The 20543-nt window shown below is 35.4% G+C and overlaps 2 protein-coding genes across 4 annotated transcripts; both read left to right on the top strand.

Moving 5' to 3' along the window:
* Nucleotides 1-6676: 6676 nt before the first annotated feature.
* On the top strand, nt 6677-8439 carry LOC113340174 (salutaridine reductase). Of its 2 annotated transcripts, none has more exons than XM_026585385.1 (5): nt 6677-6861; nt 6971-7217; nt 7321-7395; nt 7574-7771; nt 7852-8439. In XM_026585385.1, exons 1-5 carry the CDS (start codon nt 6824-6826, stop codon nt 8227-8229), a joined length of 936 nt encoding a protein of 311 aa, XP_026441170.1. In that variant the 5' UTR covers nt 6677-6823; the 3' UTR covers nt 8230-8439. The 2 variants fall into 2 exon arrangements, with proteins under 2 accessions (XP_026441170.1, XP_026441168.1); XM_026585383.1 differs by having other exon boundaries at nt 6677-6878.
* A 2493-nt stretch (nt 8440-10932) lies between these two features.
* On the top strand, nt 10933-12069 carry LOC113340172 (major latex protein 149-like). 2 transcript variants are annotated; one of them, XM_026585381.1, is made up of 3 exons: nt 10933-11025; nt 11168-11347; nt 11518-12069. In XM_026585381.1, the coding sequence occupies exons 1-3, from the start codon at nt 10941-10943 to the stop codon at nt 11790-11792; spliced, it is 540 nt and encodes a 179-aa protein (XP_026441166.1). In that variant the 5' UTR covers nt 10933-10940; the 3' UTR covers nt 11793-12069. The 2 variants fall into 2 exon arrangements, with proteins under 2 accessions (XP_026441166.1, XP_026441165.1); XM_026585380.1 differs by lacking the exon at nt 10933-11025 and having other exon boundaries at nt 11065-11347; nt 11518-12057.
* The last annotated feature ends 8474 nt before the right edge of the window (nt 12070-20543 follow it).

The raw sequence follows: 20543 nt of genomic DNA, 5'->3' as shown, positions 1-20543 counted from the left end.
CTAATCTAAATTTAAACAATTAGTTTTGGAAAGAAATATTTTCTAATATTATTTTTGGAATTAGTTTAGATTATTTACCAAAATTTGCAAAAGAAAAAAGAAAAATAGGTAGTGGCGTTGACAAACAATATGGTTTACCTAAATTAGTAAAATTTGCCTTCAAATTGGAATATATATCTAAGTTCAAATTTGGATAGATATTTATGTTTAAATTTGGGAATTTGTTCATAAAATTTCACATTTCCTTTATTTTAAACATACATTAATTCCATAAACAAAACAACAGTAGAAATAAATAAAAATTATTTCTAAACGGTAAAAGATGCTCAATATTTTATGCGTAAAAATATTACAACAATCAAATGCACATACCTAAATATAGATGGGTGATATTATTTCCTAACAAAAAAAAAAATTAGCCACTGGAATTTTTAGTTTCACAGCTCTCTCTATATATATTCATAGGGTGTTCTTCTATATACCCCCAGAAATACTAACTATACCCCTTTATCTATATACCCCCAACATTTATCTACCTACCCCATCAAATTCAAAAAATAATTATACCCCCGAATAACAAATCAGAAATAAAAACACAAACTCATCTTTATTACAGAGTTTTTGTTCTTCTTCCTCCTCTTTGTAAAAGTCTCGAACTTTAAATTTTTTTTTGGAATTTGTTCACTTCCTCTACACAAAACAATGGAATGTCTGAAGCTAATGTTAGCTCGCAAAAAATTCTAATCTTGGTTTTTTAGTTCTCTTCTTTGGGAATAAAAATTTTCGTCTAGTTAATTTCTTATTACTGTATCAATAGTGATGGATGAGGAGAATTAAAATGAATAGTTTGTAGAGGTTATCAATAAAACAACCATGATTCATGAACTCATGATCATTGATATTAATTTTATGTTATACTTTATTTAGCCTAATTTGAAAACTTATTGTTTTGTACAACATACCTTCTTCGTTTGAGAAAATGCCTTAAAGATTTTCTTTGCAATCGATTGTAATTTAAGGATTCTAAAGAGATTTTGATTTGTGGGTTTTGTTTAAACATGATTTGATAAAATGCCTTACGATTCATCTTAATATGATTCAATCCCCGGACCTTCCAAATGGGATTCTAACGATTCCATAGTTGATTTACCTAGCTAGGGTTTTCTATGTTCTTCCATAAGATATAATATTTTTAGTATATAATCTCACAATTAATCTCATAGTCAAAATAATGTTCTATATTTGGAAGAAAGATTTTGCGTATTTAGAAATATAATTTTACGTCTATATATATGGTTGTATAATAAATTTTTGAAAGGGGTATTAATCTCAAAATTTTGAATAATTTCATGATTTTCATGTTAACCAAATTAAAACTACCATAACTAACTAATGGGGGTATCGTTAGTATTTTATGGGGTATATAAAAGAACGCCCTATTCATATAGCGAAAGTAGCACTTCTCATTGTTTGATTGCTGATTTTTTCTTCTGTTTGGTTTCTTAGAATTCAGGTGTACTATTTCATCTATATTTTTGTTGTTTAAAATTTAGGTTTCACTGTTTAGTTTAATTTTTTCCTTGTTGCATGTACTGATGGCTGCGACGATTGGAGATCGTGGGTGTTGATATTGCTGGTATTTTGAAGCTTCATATTATAAATGATAAACTTGTTTAAGGTACACAATTCTTTAATAATTCTTTTTGTTGTTTTGAAAATTCTTTTGTTCATTTTGTTTTAATTCTAGGTGTTTGTGACCTCTTTAGGATTGTTAGCGGGTGAAGAATGATGTGGTGCATACACGGATGAAGTTATGGTTTAGGAAAGAGTATGTTCTTTGGTCACTAAAGAATATTTTCTACGTGGAGGCCAGGTGATATAATAAGCATAATGTTTGGTCACGAAATAATGTTTTTTTCATGGAGGTCAAGTACTATAATTCGTCGCATTTGAAATGACATCTCGTCTGCCGAAATGGACTAAGCTCCAAAGCGCACTAGACCTGATATGGGGTAGCGTGTAGAAGATAGACCAGGTATTGTGGTTTCTGTTAAAAGTGGTGATTAGTATCTTAACTTAATTCCCGATTTTTTTGTTTCTTACTTTTTACTTATACTTTTGTTTTGTTATTGTAGGTATGGAAAACTATATACGGTAATAGGGTCACCAGCAAAAATCTGGGACTATCAATGCTGAAAGGCATTGGTTAAATTGATTTAGAAAAATATCCATACTGGAGTATATGAATTTCTCTGTAAACAATAATCAAGGTGAACTGCCCAGGAAAAAATCTAATATAAATTTAGCCTCATTTTACCCTAATACATATATTAGTGTAATCTTCTCAACTCAACCTGGAAGAAGCACAGGCGGGAGGCTTATAACTACTGCAACCAGATACCAAATCGACGAGTTGGGTAGACTCGATAGTTGTCTTCCTACAATTTTATCAGCATGAGTAGAGGTGAATCGTGTATATCAGATGTTTCTTAATTTAAGTATGTACTTCTTTAATTTTATATATGGATAATGGAAAAAAAATATCGAGATGATTGAGTTCAAGCTTACGGTCGCATCACACATTAGACTAAGTAAATGAGATTACTAACTGGCACTGTTGAGTTATAAGATTTCTCTATAATTAACTGACACTTTTATATAACAAGAAATATTATTCCAGATGATGAACACTGGAAAAATAATATTTTGTAATGAATTTATATGTTAAATCTCCTAAAAGATCCATGGGTGCATATATAACCTAATTTTTCACTTCTAAGCCCATTAGCTAATTGGTAGGGAATAAACAAATGCTAATTTTTTTGAACCGTTGTACTCAAATGTAAGAAGATCTTTCTAAAAACTTGAATGTGGGCCTTATCCAAAGAAGAAAAAAAGTGTGTAAAAGAAGCATTATAAAAGATATACCCTTAGAAGAATAGAGTAGACAAATTGCTAATGACCGAGATGTAACAATGAAAGGTCCAAGTCAATTATATGTTACAATACAAGAAATTTATATCATTTGAGATTGTATTAAGGTCATTTAGGATTTTGTTGGTTTCTTATTCATTAAATTTATCTGATATTAGATTCTTTGATTTTCTATTTATTTTGGTAGGATTTTGTGTTTCTTACTTTTTAGCTAGTGCATAAAATGACTTGAATTAGTGTAGGGTCTGTCTGGCAGCGAGGAAGTCAAGAAAGGCCTCAAACTGGCAGTTAGAAAACATGCTTTCTGAAAAAAGATGTATCACTACATTTTCTTGATTACAACTTCTTTGATGGGAAGCACTTCATATGCTTTGGAGTGTTTAAAGTTGACAATCTATTTAAATTAATATCGTATTTTTTTCATTCAACTACAGGGAGTTGGAGCTTGGAAGATCAGTTGAGTTGATGGCTTTATTCTTAATGCAAGTATGTGATTTCAAAAAAAATATATATCCGTCTCTTTTCTTGATTACATCTTCTTTGATGGAAAACAATTCATATGCTTTGCACTATTTGAAGTTGATAATCTATTTTATATTAATACATATTTTATCATTTAACAATAAGAGAGTTGGATCCTAGAGGAACACTTAAGTTAGCACTTGATTCTTAACACCAGTATATGAATTCTGAAGAAAGATATAATAATACATTTTCTTGATTAGATCATCTTCGATGGGATGCACTTCATATTATTTTCAGTATTTAGGTTGGCAGTCTATTTTATATGAATATCATTTATTTATTTTTGTCTCTAATAATAGGTACCGATACAACGATATGGCGAGTGCGATTTTTCATCTAATTAAAGGGAGTTGGAGCTAGAGGATGTGTTGGACATTATATTTTTAATATAAGTATATGATATGGTACCTAAGAAAGATAGGGAATATATAACATATGACGCAAAAACAAGATGTGGCGAACTACATGCTGTCAGTACTGGTGTTTTAAGATAGAATATTGTTATGACTTTGTTTATTTACTTTAAGTTGTTAAAATTGATTAATGAGGAGATGTTGTATACACATTCTAAAATTTAGCAAGATTAAGCGTAGTTGAAGTGCTACTTTGAATAGTAGACTTCAAGTGCAAATTTTCCAATTATACTTAGAATGTAGATGTTGGAAATATCATGATATACTAATTGATTTCTAAGTATTATCTTTAAGATGATTTCTTAATCTCCAACACTTTAAAAATACATAAGTAGTAAATCTGGTTCCAATTGTTGGACTACTAGATGGTAATTGGTATTTTCATTATACATTGTAATTGTTAATTGGGATTCCTTATGGAATGGACGCGGGGCGAAGCCCCGCCTTACCAAATGGGTGTCGATTTCTATCGTACCCGGTGCGTAGCATCGGTTTCAAGATAATATATATAAATATACTCACTTCAACGGCAGCACTATACATTGTTGCCATATATCCCAAAGAGTTTGAGTAACTGTTTAACCGGATTGATAATGGTAGTTGGTACTTTCTGTTGTTTAGGAGAAGATTCTTAAGAATAAGATCGTAAGCGCGTGAGAAGCTCGTGGTCTCCCTCTCTTATATAATGACTTAGGTCTTTTTGTGGGGAAATTTCTTTTGTAATTGAATAGCAGTTTAAGACCAAAGGTTGTATAATGCACAAGCATGAAAATATAAGACTTGTAGTTATTACAATATTATCACAAATACAATACAATGGAGAAGAGATTAGATAAGATCCTAATTGTTTTAAGAACAATCAACACAAATACAACACTATTAACTAGTATCCAGATCACTCCTCGCACTACACAAAAACATCTGATTTAGGACGGATATAAGCGTTGCAATGAATTTCACGAACGCGTATATACGTTAGAAATATGGCGTAGAAAATTTCTGTGCAACGCAAAAATCCGTTGGGAAAATTAATTTGTCCAACGCATAAAAATGTTGGTCAACCAGTTTACCAACCTTTGTTGAGCAACGGATTCTTTAATTTGTGCAACGTTTACAATAATTTAGGCAACGCATTACTCTAATTAGCAACATTTATATACGTTGCAAACCCATTTAAAGGTAAGAAAATAATATATTCCGATAATTCCAGGTAAAATAAATAAATTCCGACGAGAATTCCGGAAGATTTATGTACCTTCATATACCATTGTACAAGACAGAATCATAATCCAACCAAAGTTGATACATAAGCCTCGTAGTTTATTGCCGAAACCAAAACGTTGACACTTCAACAGAAAAATTACTTCATAAACAGTGTTAATCTAACATTTTAAGGGATAAACAAATATAACATGAATATTGATTACTTTGTTCATGTACATGGAGATTTGAACATTCATTCACCTCTTGATACTGTCAGGGAGATGATGAGTATTCAGATGAAGATGCTCAGGTAATAATGCTCGTTTCAATACTTGTTTATTTGTTTATTTTTTTTCCCATCTTATGTACATGGAGATTCATTCACTTCTCGATGCTGTCAGGAAACTAACTGTTGATGAACTTTACTTCTTCTTTTTGGTTGGGGAAATTGGTATCTAACCTAATGTTCTGATACCAATTGTTGGGGTTCAAAGACATCTACGTGCTAATCTTGTGGAAACATATAACAAACATTAGGATAACGAGTTTTTATAGGAGAATCGTACAATTAATTTTCATCCTAGAATCTAACAGAATTACCATTATTGACTCAAAAAAATAAATGGAACTGTAATTGAGGTGATGAACTTATAGTCACCAAGTATCAGGGGCTCCAACAGCTGCTTTCACAAAGATTTCCGAAGTCATTGTTGTGAGATTGAGGTTTTAGTTCTAGAGAGAGTTGAAAACATCCTGCAAGTGAACAACAAAGTTTGAGTCTGGAAACAACAACTCAAAACTAAATTATTTAGCTTTAAACCATCAAAATGGCCCACTTGGGGCCCTCGATTCCGTGGCACGGCTCAATGGAGCAGCCGCGCCGTCCTACTTATTTAAAGTTTGAGAATAGGTCGAGGGAGTTGCGCCTCCGATGCCTCTAATCATTGGCTTTACCCGATAGAACTCGCCCGCGGACTCCAGCTATCCATAGGGAAACTTCGGAGGGAACCAGCTACTAGACGGTTCGATTAGTCTTTCGCCCCTATACCCAAGTCAGACGAACGATTTGCACGTCAGTATCACTACGAGTCTCCACCAGATTTTCCTCTGGCTTCGCCCCGTTCTGGCATAGTTCACCATCTTTCGGGTCCCGACAGGTATGCTCTCACTCGAACCCTTCACAGAAGATCCAGGTCGGTCGGCGGTGCAACCCACAAGGGGATCCCGCCAGTCAGCTTCCTTGTGCCTTACGGGTTTTACTCGCCCGTGGACTCGAATACATGTCAGACTCCTTGGTCTGTGTTTCAAGATGGGCCGAATGGGGAACCCACAGGCCGACACCGGGAGCACGCTGTTGCCAAAGGCACGCCGTGAGGCGCGTGCTGCCCACCACGATCGAGGCGACGACGTCTCCGCGGGCATGACTACAGCCCGGGCTTGGGACGCCGCCTCAATCCGCGTCGGCCCGCATCCCGAGTCGATCGGCGGACCGGCTCATCACCGTTCCGCATCCGACCGGGGCACATCGCCGGTCCCCATCCTCTTCCGTCCCGAAAATTTCAAGCACTCTTTGACTCTCTTGTATATAAAGAGAGCCTTGTTATTCTGTTCCGGTCATGAGAAATTATAATCAATAGAAACTTCTCTTTACAACATCAGTCAGAAACAATCTTACGTTGATTTTCATTGCTTGAGTTTTCGTTTTTTCTTTTATAGTTGTTAATCCAATCCAGTAATCATTAACAAGTATGCCTGAAACATGTCCAAATACTGTTACAAAGAGGAGGTACTAACAAAAAAATGGTAACATAATTTGCATATATATCTGGTGCTAGCTTGCTGATTAAGGGTCGTTCTAATCAATGGAAACTTTTCTTTCTGGATTTGATTTTCAGGTGTGCAGTTGTTACTGGCGGAAACAAGGGTATTGGATTTGAGATTTGTAAGCAATTATCTTCTAATGGAATCATGGTTGTTTTAACTTGTAGAGATGTAACTAAAGGTCTTGAAGCTGTTGAAAAACTCAAAAATTCTAATCATGAGAATGTGGTTTTTCATCAACTTGATGTTACGGATCCAGTTACTACTATGTCTTCTTTAGCGGATTTCATTAAAACACACTTCGGAAAGCTTGATATCTTGGTATATATGCATCCAAATTCTTTCTTTAAACTCCCTATTGAACTAGCTATATTCCAATCTTTCCCACAAGTTCATTCAAAAATTTGTGTTTTACTATGTGTAGGTAAACAATGCTGGGGTTGCAGGTTTTTCAGTTGATGCTGATCGTTTCAAGGCAATGATAAGTGACATTGGAGAGGTAATAAAAATTTGATGCTGATGAGTTTCAAAGTTAGGCCAAAGACTTCACAACTATAACTATATACTATAGTGACATCGGCGCCATATCAATTCTTGAAATCTAAAGAGTTAAATGGCTAAATCGAAAGTTATTATAGCTTTTCCAATTATGAATTAGTTACTCGCACTTTTTCCAGGATTCAGAGGAGCTCGTGAAGATCTACGAAAAACCAGAAGCCCAAGAATTAATGACAGAGACATATGAATTAGCAGAAGAATGTCTCACAATAAATTACTACGGTGTTAAATCGGTAACCGAAGTTCTAATTCCTTTACTTCAACTATCCGATTCACCAAGAATTGTCAATGTTTCATCATCCACGGGAAGCCTCAAGGTACTACTTGTTATTGCAACTATCAACTTGAAATCCAAAAATGTTTTTCTTACACCTTGTTTACGCTGGTTTGGTTTCAGTATGTATCCAATGAAAAAGCTCTAGAGATACTTGGAGATGCTGATGCATTAACGGAAGAGAGAATTGACATGGTAGTGAATATGCTTCTTAAGGATTTTAAGGAAAATTTGATCGAAACAAATCGGTGGCCTAGTTTCGGAGCTGCATACACAACATCAAAAGCATGTTTGAATGCGTACACAAGGGTGTTCGCAAAGAAAACTCCCAAATTTCAGGTCAATTGTGTTTGTCCTGGTTTGGTTAAAACAGAAATGAACTACGGCATTGGAAATTACACTGCCGACGAAGGTGCTAAACATGTAGTCAGAATAGCTCTTTTCCCCGACGATGGACCTTCTGGTTTTTTCTATGATTGTTCAGAACTATCTGCATTTTGAGTTATATCGGTTCAGCGTATCGTGCAGCAGCCAAATGAATAAAAATGGCATCAGCTGTTTGCTGGCACTGTCCTATCTACTGATAGCTTTATCCCTTTGCTTCTGTTTTTAGCTTGTTTTGAGTGAAGGTCCAGAGGATCAATCCATTTCTAATGTATTGAATCTTTATTAGGATGACAAATAATAAATCAGCTTGAGATTTGCGTGAGATTTTTCTTTCCCTATTGTCATTTATTTTTAGGGAAATAATGATTTGGTCCATAATATACACGATTTGGTCTACCGACGGTGATGGAGCCAAGTTTTTTTTTTAGTTGGATTCCGTTGGAGGGACATATCTAAGCTGATTTAACCGAGATTTGCTAGGCGTTTCTTACGACAAAAAGTGCCATTGATATACCATACAAACAGGAAAATATTTTGATCTGCACTCCTCTTAAGTGGGGCCAAAAGCGGGCAGTTTAAGATCAAAGTGTGTATCAATAAAATTGAACTATCACATGGAATTTTCGCACTATCTCGGTTACTCATTTTTTTTTATGCATAAAACGGGCAGTTTAAAGGGTTTTATAATCCTTTTCAAAAAAAAAAAAAAAGTTCTATAATTACATAAGTTAACCTGGTTTGACTGGGTTATACCAAGATTAATTGGGGTATACCCATTTTGTTCCCAACCATAATAGAGGGTTAAGGGGTGTTTAATATGTGTAAAGTTACCTAATTACCCTTCTCCTAATAATAACCAAAACCACCTCTTTTGGGTTTTAGATCAAAACTTCATTAATTTCTTTCCTTCTCCTTCATCATCAATCAATCTAATGATCAATTCCTTTCTCTTACTCTATATTTCATCATTTTCAAATGAAAAAATATCGTAGATTATGATTTTTTTTATTGTCGATTGATCCTTTCAAATTCATTCTAGTACTTTGTTTTGTTATTTGAATGACAAATTAGATCAGAAAAATTGAAATTGTTGAATTCTAGTTACACAGTCGGCATGGTATTTATTTGTCGAGCATGCCGACTTTTTATATTTATTTTTAGTCGGCAAGCTTATATGATAAACAACATGCCGACTTTTCATATATTATTTTTAGTCGGCGAGTTTTGTTTCTGAAAGTAATATTTACAGAGTCGACACGGTATTCATCCTTATACCTTGCCGACTATAGTTTAGTCACCAAGGTTATGAAATTAAAACCTTGTCGAGTAATTATACATTTGTAACACCTTTCTCTGTATGTCAAACAATCCTATAGTCGGCATGGTATTTTTTATCGACCTTGTCGACTATAAGGTAGCTGGCAAGGTAAAAAATCAATAAGATGCCGATTAGTGAAGCATTTACAACAGTCTCCTGTGTGTCAAAAATAATAAAGTCGGCATCTTATTCATTCACCGACCTTGCCGGCCGGATAAAGTTGGCATGTTATTCATCCGTAGACTTTGCCGGCCAGATATAGTCGGCATGTTCTTCATTCGTCGACCCTGCCGACTTTTGAAAGTTTCAGAACTGAAAGTGTTAATTTCTTCTTTAATTTTGAGTATGATTTCATACATTAGCTTTGCAATCCCTTTTTTAGAAATGTTTGGGTACTATGTTTTCATTTTCGTTGCAAAAAAAATTCTCAAAACAAATTTTTTTCATCAAAAATCTTCCCACATGAGTTCAATCAAAAACAAAATTTGATAACTTAAACTTATAAGTTTTAATCTACTTAATTAATTCATCTAAACTCAATTAATTAACCTAATCAGAATTTTTAGTATTAATTAATCAAGGATATATTAACCATTTAGAAAATATAAGGTTAAGGAGTAGCCAGTTTTACTTCAAAATGATCTGATTTTCGTCTTATTAGGTATACCACAATTAATTTGGGCATACCCCAATCAAGCCAGGTAAGTTAAGTATACAGCTTAACTTTTTTTGGATAACTTTCATGAGTGTTCGCGTAGTGGATGTTTTTTGTATCTGTGATTGTGCTTTTAATTTTTAGTGTCTAACTAATGTGTTTCCAATTTCTACCATTCTACAACACAGCTGGCGCTCTCGAGTATTCTTATCGAATTTTTGGATTTTCGTAGGTGGGGGTGCACATGTTTGTTGTCTTTTTCCCATTTATTTAATGTACTCGTCAGTCATACCAAAACAAAAATACGTAGTCATGAATAAATACGAAGCTGCTATATTTTTCCCACTCTTTTCCACCGTTACATGGCACCATCTAGACTCTTTAATTCATTAATTTCGAATGCATGGAAAAACAAGGGGTTCCATTGTTTTTGGCTTTGGCCCATAGTTACTCACACGTAGGCGGGGAAAAGGAATGGCGGAAGGGAGTGGGTTCATCTATCATTTTCGAATCAAATATCTCCACTTTTAGATCTTTATTGTGTAAATTTTCAATATATACTTCATACAACAGTTTTTTAAACAGATTCCTTTTCACCAGCTTTCTTCGATAATTTAGACCCACCCAACAATAATTCCCGAATCCGTCCATTCCCGAGTCAGTACAAACGCCTTCTATAAAAGCCACATATAGCGTGGGCGACCTTAATTATTCCCACGAGGTTGTTGCATTACTCTCCTGGGCTGACATGGGACACTTCTCCACCCCGACAATCAGACAGCTTTATAGAAAGCATCAGCATATTACATCGATCCTTTATAAAAGGTAATATGTATATATATAATGGCTGATATGGGACACTGCTCCAACACACAATCAAACACCATTATAGAAAGCATTAACATATTACATCAATTCTTTATAGCAACATGCCAAAGTTAGAACAGCTAATCCACCTTTTTACTTTTCTATATAAACTCGTTCAACTGACATGGATTCTATTAATTCTTCCATATACTTCTGTGCATATTTTAGAGAACTAATCATCAAATTGTTGATGGCTCCTCCTGGTGTTTCAGGTCTAGTCGGGAAACTTTCAACTGAATTGGAAGTCAATTGCGATGCTGAAAAATATTATAACATGTATAAGCACGGAGAAGATGTGCAAAAGGCAGTTCCTCATCTTTGCGTTGACGTCAAAGTTATCAGTGGAGACCCAACCCGTTCAGGTTGTATCAAGGAATGGAATGTTAACATTGGTAATGTACAAATACACTATTGCAATTCATCAATTTACTTCACATACTTTTGGTTCTCCGTGCATCATAATATATATATACTCACAATTGCAGTCATATATTTCACGCTTAATTAGATTTGATTTGGGTTTCACAACTTTGCGGTAAAATGTTTGTCTTCACGAATGCAGATGGTAAGACGATTCGCTCAGTAGAGGAAACAACACACAATGATGAAACGAAAACGTTGCGTCACCGTGTATTTGAAGGAGACATGATGAAGGATTTCAAGAAGTTTGATACGATAATGGTAGTCAATCCAAAGCCGGATGGAAATGGATGTGTTGTGACACGGTCAATTGAGTATGAGAAAACCAACGAGAATTCTCCGACTCCCTTTGATTATCTACAATTCGGCCATCAGGCCATTGAAGACATGAACAAATACTTACGCGATTCTGAATAACTGATCGATGCCACATGAACCCATTCGGTGTTGGTGTACGTGTACGTGTACCTATGCACGTACATATTTTATATTTATCAGTTGTGACTTGTGTGTATTTTTTCGTTTCAGTGACTCCATATTATGCCAGTGACCCAGTGTATGGCTGTGATTTGATTTGTCACGTCCATCTATAATATATAAATAATAACTCATGTATGTTCTACTAAAATAAATAAATTTGGGATAAGTCGTTTCGAAAATGATTTATCCTTCGACCGAGCCAGAGATATATTAATAATTCTTCATTTGGTTCTCGTTTTTGTTATATTGACAAGTTCGCCACATAATTCTTTATGCTCTGGAGGGCGGCCTCACATTCTTGTGTTCACACAAACTTAATTTCTTTCTTCAAAATGTGTAAAAGAACTTTTCCGCGGCCAGGACTTGCAATTATCATTGTACTGAGATGTTACGGCAAGCATTAATATTCATGACCAGAAGAACGCAACCAACATTTTGAATTATAGTCTGTTTAGAAGGGCTGTAATAATACAATAAATAGATCTCTTGAAAGTTTAAACTTAAATTACTTTTATGTACGGTAAATTAAATAATTTTTCTTTATAATAAGAGACCCAAAAAAATCACACAGTGTTGTCATAATTATTTTAGTTTGTGGTGAAGCCATGTCATCACTTATGTGTCACCAATAGCCACTTAACACACATCAATAATGCCACCTCATCTCAACCCTTTGAGAGATTCATGACTATTAAACCTGCCTTCACAAATGTTGAGGGAAACTCAATACCAAACGTTGCATCGCTTAAGACATTCGAGGGAAAGTCAATACGAAACGTTGCATCTCCTAGGACATTTGACAGTTCATACAAGTGTAGGGACGCTAATTTTCTCAAAAGACATCTATTGATTTATAACGGTTGATATTAATCTCGACAAACTTCAATTGATTTCCTTTGTCCTTGCAACCTTTCAGGACATCCCATCTTTTCGGATCACTATAAAAACACATACACTGAACATAGGCAGTTGCCAAATGCACAATCGCACAAAGCACAGTGGTTGTGATGGTCAAATCTAGACAATCAGCGCAAAACAGAATCTAATCACTTTGTCTCTAATGTTTTACTTAAGCAAAAGCGTTTTTGAAAATTGGTGATACTTTTCGATGCATGAAATATTGGAGTGCCAAGAAAGCTTTTCAAAGTAAAAAAAAATGATTTTATATGTATTTCCTAGGATCACACGTATTTCACACAGTACTAGCACTTGATGAAGATGCACGATCATGATCAAATATCCAAGGTACTTACTCTGTGCGACTTAGAAGAAATAACATTCGCAACCGGATATAAGGTACGTATCTCATAGTATTCATCGTAGTTAATATTTGGTTTATTTATTTTGACTCTGTGTGACATGGAAGAAGTATCAGTGGCTATTTATTTTGTACAAGAAATTAAGAAAAAGAACAATGATTTGACAGCAGAATATGTTTGCAGGATAATGTAGTCCAAAGAGTATTAAGAATATTACTAAAAACCTAATTGGATTCATATCTTGATCGAGCACTAAATCGAAAATATAAGGGTTCAAGGATGATCCCTGGTAAAACCCTATCTTAATCAAGAAATCGTTTGCTACTTCACCGCTCGTTCGGATACTGGTAACTGCGTCCCCGTACATATCCTTGATTAAGTTTATGTACTTCGGTGATACCTTTTTATGTTCAAGAGCCCACCACCTTATTTCACGCGGCACTTTATCGTAGGCCTTCTCCAGATCAATGAAGACCATGTGCAAGTCCCTGTTTTGTTCCCTGTCTCTTTCCATAAGTTTCCTCACCAGGAAAATGGCCTCCATGGTCGATCTTCCCGGCATAAATCCGAATTGGTTTAATGAGACGCTGGTTTGTCTGCCTAACCGTCGTTCGATGACGCGTTCCCACAGCTTGAGTGTATGGCTCATCAGTTTAATTCCTCTATAGTTGGAGCAATTCTGAATGCCCCCTTTGTTTTTAAAGATTGGGACAATGACACTTCGACGCCACTCGTTCGGCATTCGTTTTGACCGGAAGATGTTATTGAATAGCTTGGTTAGCCAAGTTATCCCATCATCTCCCAGGCATTTCCGCACCTCAGTCGGTATGGCATCCGGACCCTTGCTTAGAGACCATCATGATATAAATTCTCAATATATTGAGATTTAGGAAACATGTTTATCATTTTTAAAAATCATCTTAATCAAGTCCAACTATATATGATCAATGGAATCAAAACTGTGTGTAGTGAGTGGTTGACCACCGGTCAAGGGCTCAGGGCAGCTGGCAACTTCCAAAGAATTATTAGAGCGTCCACAGTGGTGCGAGTATAACCAAAGACCAAAGACTAAAAAAAAAGACCAAATTTGGGTTTAGTCCGTCATGTGGCGTAGTGGGAAAAGAGTATATTTGGTCGCGCGTTGATCAACATTACGCCTGGGATCACGCGTTGGTAAAGATAACGCCCGAGTGGGGCGTTGGTAAAGATAACGCGCGAGTGGGGCGTTGGTATAGTATACGCTTCAGAAACAAACAAAAAAAAAATAAATGGGGCGGAGGTATAAAGCCCGCCCCATGTAAGTTTCATAAATTTGTGAAAGTGGGGCGTTAAGTATATGAACGCCCCATTTCGCGCGTTGTCTTTACCAACGCCCCATCGGGCGTACATTATATCAACGCCCCGTTTCAGGCGTACATTATATCAACGCCCCTTGTGTAGCGGACATTATATCAACGCCCGATGAATGGCGGAGATTATATCAACGCCCGATGTGTAGCGGAGATTATATCAACGCCCGACTATATTTGGATTTGGTCTTGATCGCAGACCAAATTTGGTCTGGATTTTACTCTTTGATCAAATTTTGATCGATGGTCCGTCCCACTACGCCAGCCCACTCGACTGAAAATTTGGGTTTACTCGTCCATTGCAGTTGCTCTAGGCCGACTATAACTAATCTAAGAGACATGTAAGCAAATAATATTGGTGGCACCATCTAATTAGTTTATCTCCTCTATATGTATATAGTGGTGTATTGGACCTTGCTTTATAAGAGAAAAATTAAAAAACGGAAAAGAATGAATTTCCATTTCTCATATTTTCCTTTTTCTTTAATTCGTAATGTGCCAACAGTTTACAGTATGATCCTTTATTATAGGCGATAAAACACAACAGTTCTACATTTAATTTTCAATTCCATAAAACAATTAACGGAACACGGATATCAATTACACAAATTAATTAGTTATTAATTTAGTAACTTATTTGATTTCCCAAAGCAAAATAATGTCTATTATACCCCTGCTAACTTGTATACGGGTAGTATGCCCACTAAAAACGCCAACAAATTGACACCGTTACACAATTAATTCTGCCCATGAAAAACGCCAACTAATTGACCCTCCAAATTAACGATTTTCTTATAAAATCAATTTTGTTAGTAACAATTATCTTATAAAGGTTAATTAAGTCCATCTACAAAATGGAATTATCAATCTGATCTAAAATTATTAATCTTAACCGTAAATCGTGTATTTTGGGCTACATATATATGCCATCCTAATGATGGGTTTCTGAAAGAGAAAGGAATCGGACTTGGGTTTCTCAGAAATTTCCACATTGATTATTACCATTTGGAGGTAAATTCTTTAAGGTGGAATTGGAAAAAATCATAAATATTAAACTGAAAAGGTTATTATTATTTCTCACTGGTCCAAATTCGGACCATAAATTTTATTAATATATAGAGGTTATTAATATATGGAGTATCATTATATGGAGGTTCTACTTACTGTAATTTATACAGTAATTTATGGTGCTTCTTGATTTCCACTTCCTCCATAGAAATAAGAAGAGAAACCCCAAAGACATAATGCCAATGCCATTCCTTTTAATCGCGTAAACCTCTCATGGTAAAATATGACGGCTGCAACTTCTGTGAATGGAACGAGGACTGATACGTATATACCGTTGAAAAGAGCATTTGTGTATAAAATTAGGCCTACGAGTCCAATTCCTGATAATTGCCATGTCAATGCAGTCAAGCATATTATCGTATAATACTTGCCTTTCCCAAGCTCGAACATGTCTGCTTCTCTGGGTATAGCCTATGGAACAAATCAATTTTCATATTTATTAGACTCTTCGAAGAAAAACAAATCTGATACAAACTTCATCAGAGAATCAATAAAATAAAAAGGGTTGTAAGCCCCCTATAAAAGTTACGTACCTGAAAATCCTTATTTATTAGCATCCCAATGACATTCAGACAGGTTCCAAACAGACAAAGAATGACTTAAAACTGTAACAAAGTTGAGTAAGTAATATTTCTGGTGGCTTTAATGAAAGAAAGCTCAACAAAAGGCGTCCCGAGGCCAGTTAGAGCAGCAGCAGCTAACGTCATAAGAAACCCTATCAAGTACTGAGTTTTTGATACCCCAGTTGGTCTATCACCATTGCTATTAATATCCAATAAGACCCATCCTAGCGTCATTACAATCACTGCATTTATAATAAATGCTGTAAATTTTTGTTTCACAATTAACCATGCAAAAATTGCTGTGAAACACAGTTGAGTTGCAAAGAGAATTGTCGAAGTTGATACCGGAAGATAAGATAAACCTAATGCGTACACGAAATTAGAAACACCAAACACGATTCCAACTATGGCACTCCAAAGAAACAACTTTGGTTCCATAAAAAAGGAAGAACTTTGATCGTTGTTTTGTGTTGATAATTTCGGTTTAATGTAGAGAAAAATGAGAGGAAATATGAGAACTGGGAAACCACCAGTTTGCAGAAAACTAATAAGCCATTTACGACTACCACTATGAAGATAGTACAGTCTCATTAAGAGAGGACCACCTATAACACCACAAAAAACTAAGGCGCAGTTAATAATTGATCAGCAGCCAGTTTCTGGTTTTGATTGGTCTTTGAGTATGGGTTCCTGAATTGCCGTTCTGAGTTGGTCCCAGGATATCTAGTGTTTCGATGATCATTACGGAAGTAGGCACTTGAAATGATGATCGATTAGAGAGAGATGGAGAGATTTAAAGATAAAGTTGTGAAGGAGTACAAGGTGAAGGTGTTTCTTATATAATGCATGATAACCAACAGAGTCAATCGTTCTAACGTTTGATGCTCCTTGTAGTTGCAAGTTTCCTCACAACCACATTCCATTATAATTATAATCAATATTAGGTAATCATTATTAAGTTCTTCATTGATTATCAAGACTTAAGTCGGTTTACAAGACGGATACAAGTATTACAACAATCTTATTTGCTCCTAGATTTACTTTCTCTCTCCTGATTTCTTAACTAACACTCACTAAAAGAATCCTCCCACAAGTAATAACCTCTCATCTTTATATAAGATCTTACATAGTGGATGACAGCTAAGAGATCCTTTATTTTCGGAATCTCTATGCGATACACTCGCTCATGTGCAATCACTCGTTCTCGCACATACCATACTTTGCACAGATCTTCACACTTAATTCGTGACTTTGCTGATATCATCCACTACGTCATCTCAACCTTCTGTGTGCGATCTCCCTCGTTTAAGTTATATAGTCTTCACTTCGCATACTTACTAACATGTGCGATATCTCACTCCTACATTCTGCCTCTTCTCATTTCGCTTATTCTACAGGGCGAGCGATATGAGAAACTCCCACCCTATATTATCGCATATGCTTGTCTTTTCATATTTTGCTTTGCCGAAAATTTTCCGGAATCCAAGTTTATCTATTTATACGTGTTATTTTTTTTCCTTTTTACTGGTTCAACCGTCTGCAACCGGTCACATTCTTTTACCTATTTATTGATTCTTCGTGGAAAATAATCCTTTCCTCTTTCTTATATCGTCTGGAACTACACTTTTCTTCTATTCTCTCTCTTGCCACTGCTGTTCCTTTTTGCTGCTGCTGTTGTTTTATTTCTGCTACCTGCTACTAATTTATCATCATGAATCCCGAATCAAAGTTTGTTTTCTTCTATCATGATTTATTGATTACAACTGTTACTTTTGGCTAACCTAATTCCCATACTGTTGCAGGAAAAGTTCTTCTCTAAGTGCTCTTAGAATAACCTCTAAATCTTCTTCTGGTGTCGAGAGTAAAGAATCGCATAAGAGGAAGGCTTCGCATAACAAAGAAGTAAGAAATACCCAATGTTTTTAAAACAATATTTTTGCCTCTATTTCTTATCTGTTTTTTTTTTTCGCAGACTTCCTCTTCTGAGATGGGTGATGCCAAAGGACCTAAAACTAAGAAATCTCGCAAGCTTACTGTGATTAAGTCGAACCTCTCTATTCTTGATTTTAATGTCGGAGATGTCACCCCTATAACAACAGTTCAACCTTTGCACAAAAATTCTCCTGTTACTCCTGTAACAACTCAAACCCCTGAGGTAAATATTTTTATTTCTCCAGTTCAAGCTTCTGATGTGAATGCCTCTGTTACTTTTGAAGAACTTTTTCCTGAAAAGGAACCTGCTGCTGATCAAGGGGTAAAAGGTGCTTCTATTATTGCCTTTGTGAATGTATTGAATATGGATCAAACTTCCTCTTCGTTCATCAGTACCGATTTTCAACCAAACCCTGCTGATTTGTCTATCCTCACAGATTTCTCCATGCCTTCCCCTTCTATGTCTATTCCTTCTTCTTCATCTTCTCTTTTTTTTACTAAATTCCCTTTCTCTGAGTAAGAAAGCTTTGGATAGTGTGAAGTCTTCTTCTCAAGCTCTTTCCGATATTATCAATTCTGCTCAATCTTTAAATAATGATCCTTGCAAACTTTGCATATGTTCAGCTTTGAGTAAGCTTATGTGCGAATTCTCTTCTAATAGAGCTACAAGGAATAAGATCCTCTCTCAAATTGATCCTAGTTTCCACGTTGCTCTAGATGTCTTGGTAATTATCTCTCATATATTAACTTTACCTTCTTTCATGTTATTTTAATTATGACTTCTTAATCTCTTAACTTTATCTTCTTTCTTCTTTAGGACTCTCATCGTCGCATGATTTTAGCTGAAGGTCATTTTGAATATAGTTGTTCCCAGCTAGAACTTTCGCAACAGAATGCTTCTTTAGAAAAGGAAGTCAATAGACTAAAAGGGGAACTCCAGGAACTGCAAAAGTTGAGAGGAGAACTCGAAGTTGTGAATGTTGATGTCGAGAATCTTCGTAGTGAAAATCGAAATCTTAGAGCTATTTATCATCATATCCAAATTGCTTGTTGTACTCTATTATACATTTCTTCCCCTTTCCACATTTTTGTAAATTTCTCCATGCATTTATTAATATTTAAACCAGAAGCGAATATGGGAAAGATATAATTTTCAATATCTTGCTGAGGATACCCAAGAGAATAATAAGAAGTTGCAGACTCAACTAGATCAATTGTCTAACCATCATTCATATTCACTTGATCAGATTAACAATTTAACCCATGAAAATAATATTCTCATTCAAGAAATAGAAGAATTAAATAGTCAAATATCCCACTTTTCTAAATTGGCATGCGAAGCTGATCTGGTACACGAAACTTTATCAGAAGAAAATCGTATTCTTTCTAAGGAGAAGCGTTCTTTCTTGAAGAAGGAAGCGATGTTTTCGCACCAATATTCAATTCTTCATGAAATAAACGAAAACCAAACGCAAACTCTTCGGTCATTAAAGGAGCATTATGAAACATCGTTTAAGGAGTTAAAGTCCCAGAATGAAAAAATTATCCAAAGTAAAATAAATCTTACTGTGAAGAAGAATCATCTTCAAGAAAAATATGATCATCTAAAGCATTCCCACGATGTCCTTAAGAAAAAGAATAAGTCTCTGCTGACGAAAAGAAGATTTGATCCCGCCTTCGTGGTTCAGTTGGTGATGAGTTTGACATGACTATGGAAAATATGAAGGATAATACCCTTGCTCTTTCTAACTTATGCGAAGGTAGTCAGCTATAGTTGACTACCTCATTATTCTTTAGTCATTTCTTCGCATCTTGTTGATGTAGATTTTTTATTTAATATTGTTTATTACTCTTTGCAGATTATTAAAGATTGCATCAATCCATTGTTACCCAATTGAGATCTGATTTATCCAAGGCTCGCAAAGAATGTACGACCCTGGAGCTTTCTTTTTCTGCTTCTCGTGGCAGAGCGTGAAGAAGACTCGCATATCAACAAAAAAATTTGGAGATCAATGCTAGAAACCTTGAAAGAGGAGATATTCGCAAGGCTCATGCAAATTCTCAATCTGTAATCAATGAAATTCTTCTAAGCAACTCTCTTCCTGCTGTAAAGCTCCCTTCTCTTACAATAGGCGAAGATGAAGAATATCCCAAAGCAGGCAGTGATTATGAATTTGTGAGTGATGATGAAAGAGAGCAAGAGGGTGAAGGAGATCATCTTGAGAAGGACAAGCCTGTGAGCAAAACCAATGCTGAAATTGGGGATCCTAGGCCCAGTATGGATGCTGAAAAGTCCTTGGTTGAGCAAAATGTCGTTGTTGAGCATTCTTAATCTTCTTTTCATCCAGATTTCCCTTCTTTGTTTCGATGTATACTTCAATTCCCATACTTGCCTCTTATTATATTTCTTGTATGAAACAAGTGTGCAGTATTATGTCTTTGAATTACCTGCAAAACGATAATTAGCTTACATAATTTTTCTTATGAGGTCTTATTTTGCCTTCCTATGTAAAGGTC

This window comes from Papaver somniferum, unplaced genomic scaffold, assembly GCF_003573695.1.
Source record: "Papaver somniferum cultivar HN1 unplaced genomic scaffold, ASM357369v1 unplaced-scaffold_21, whole genome shotgun sequence".
Taxonomy (NCBI): Eukaryota; Viridiplantae; Streptophyta; class Magnoliopsida; order Ranunculales; family Papaveraceae; genus Papaver; species Papaver somniferum.
This window is presented reverse-complemented; position numbering and strand designations above follow the sequence as displayed.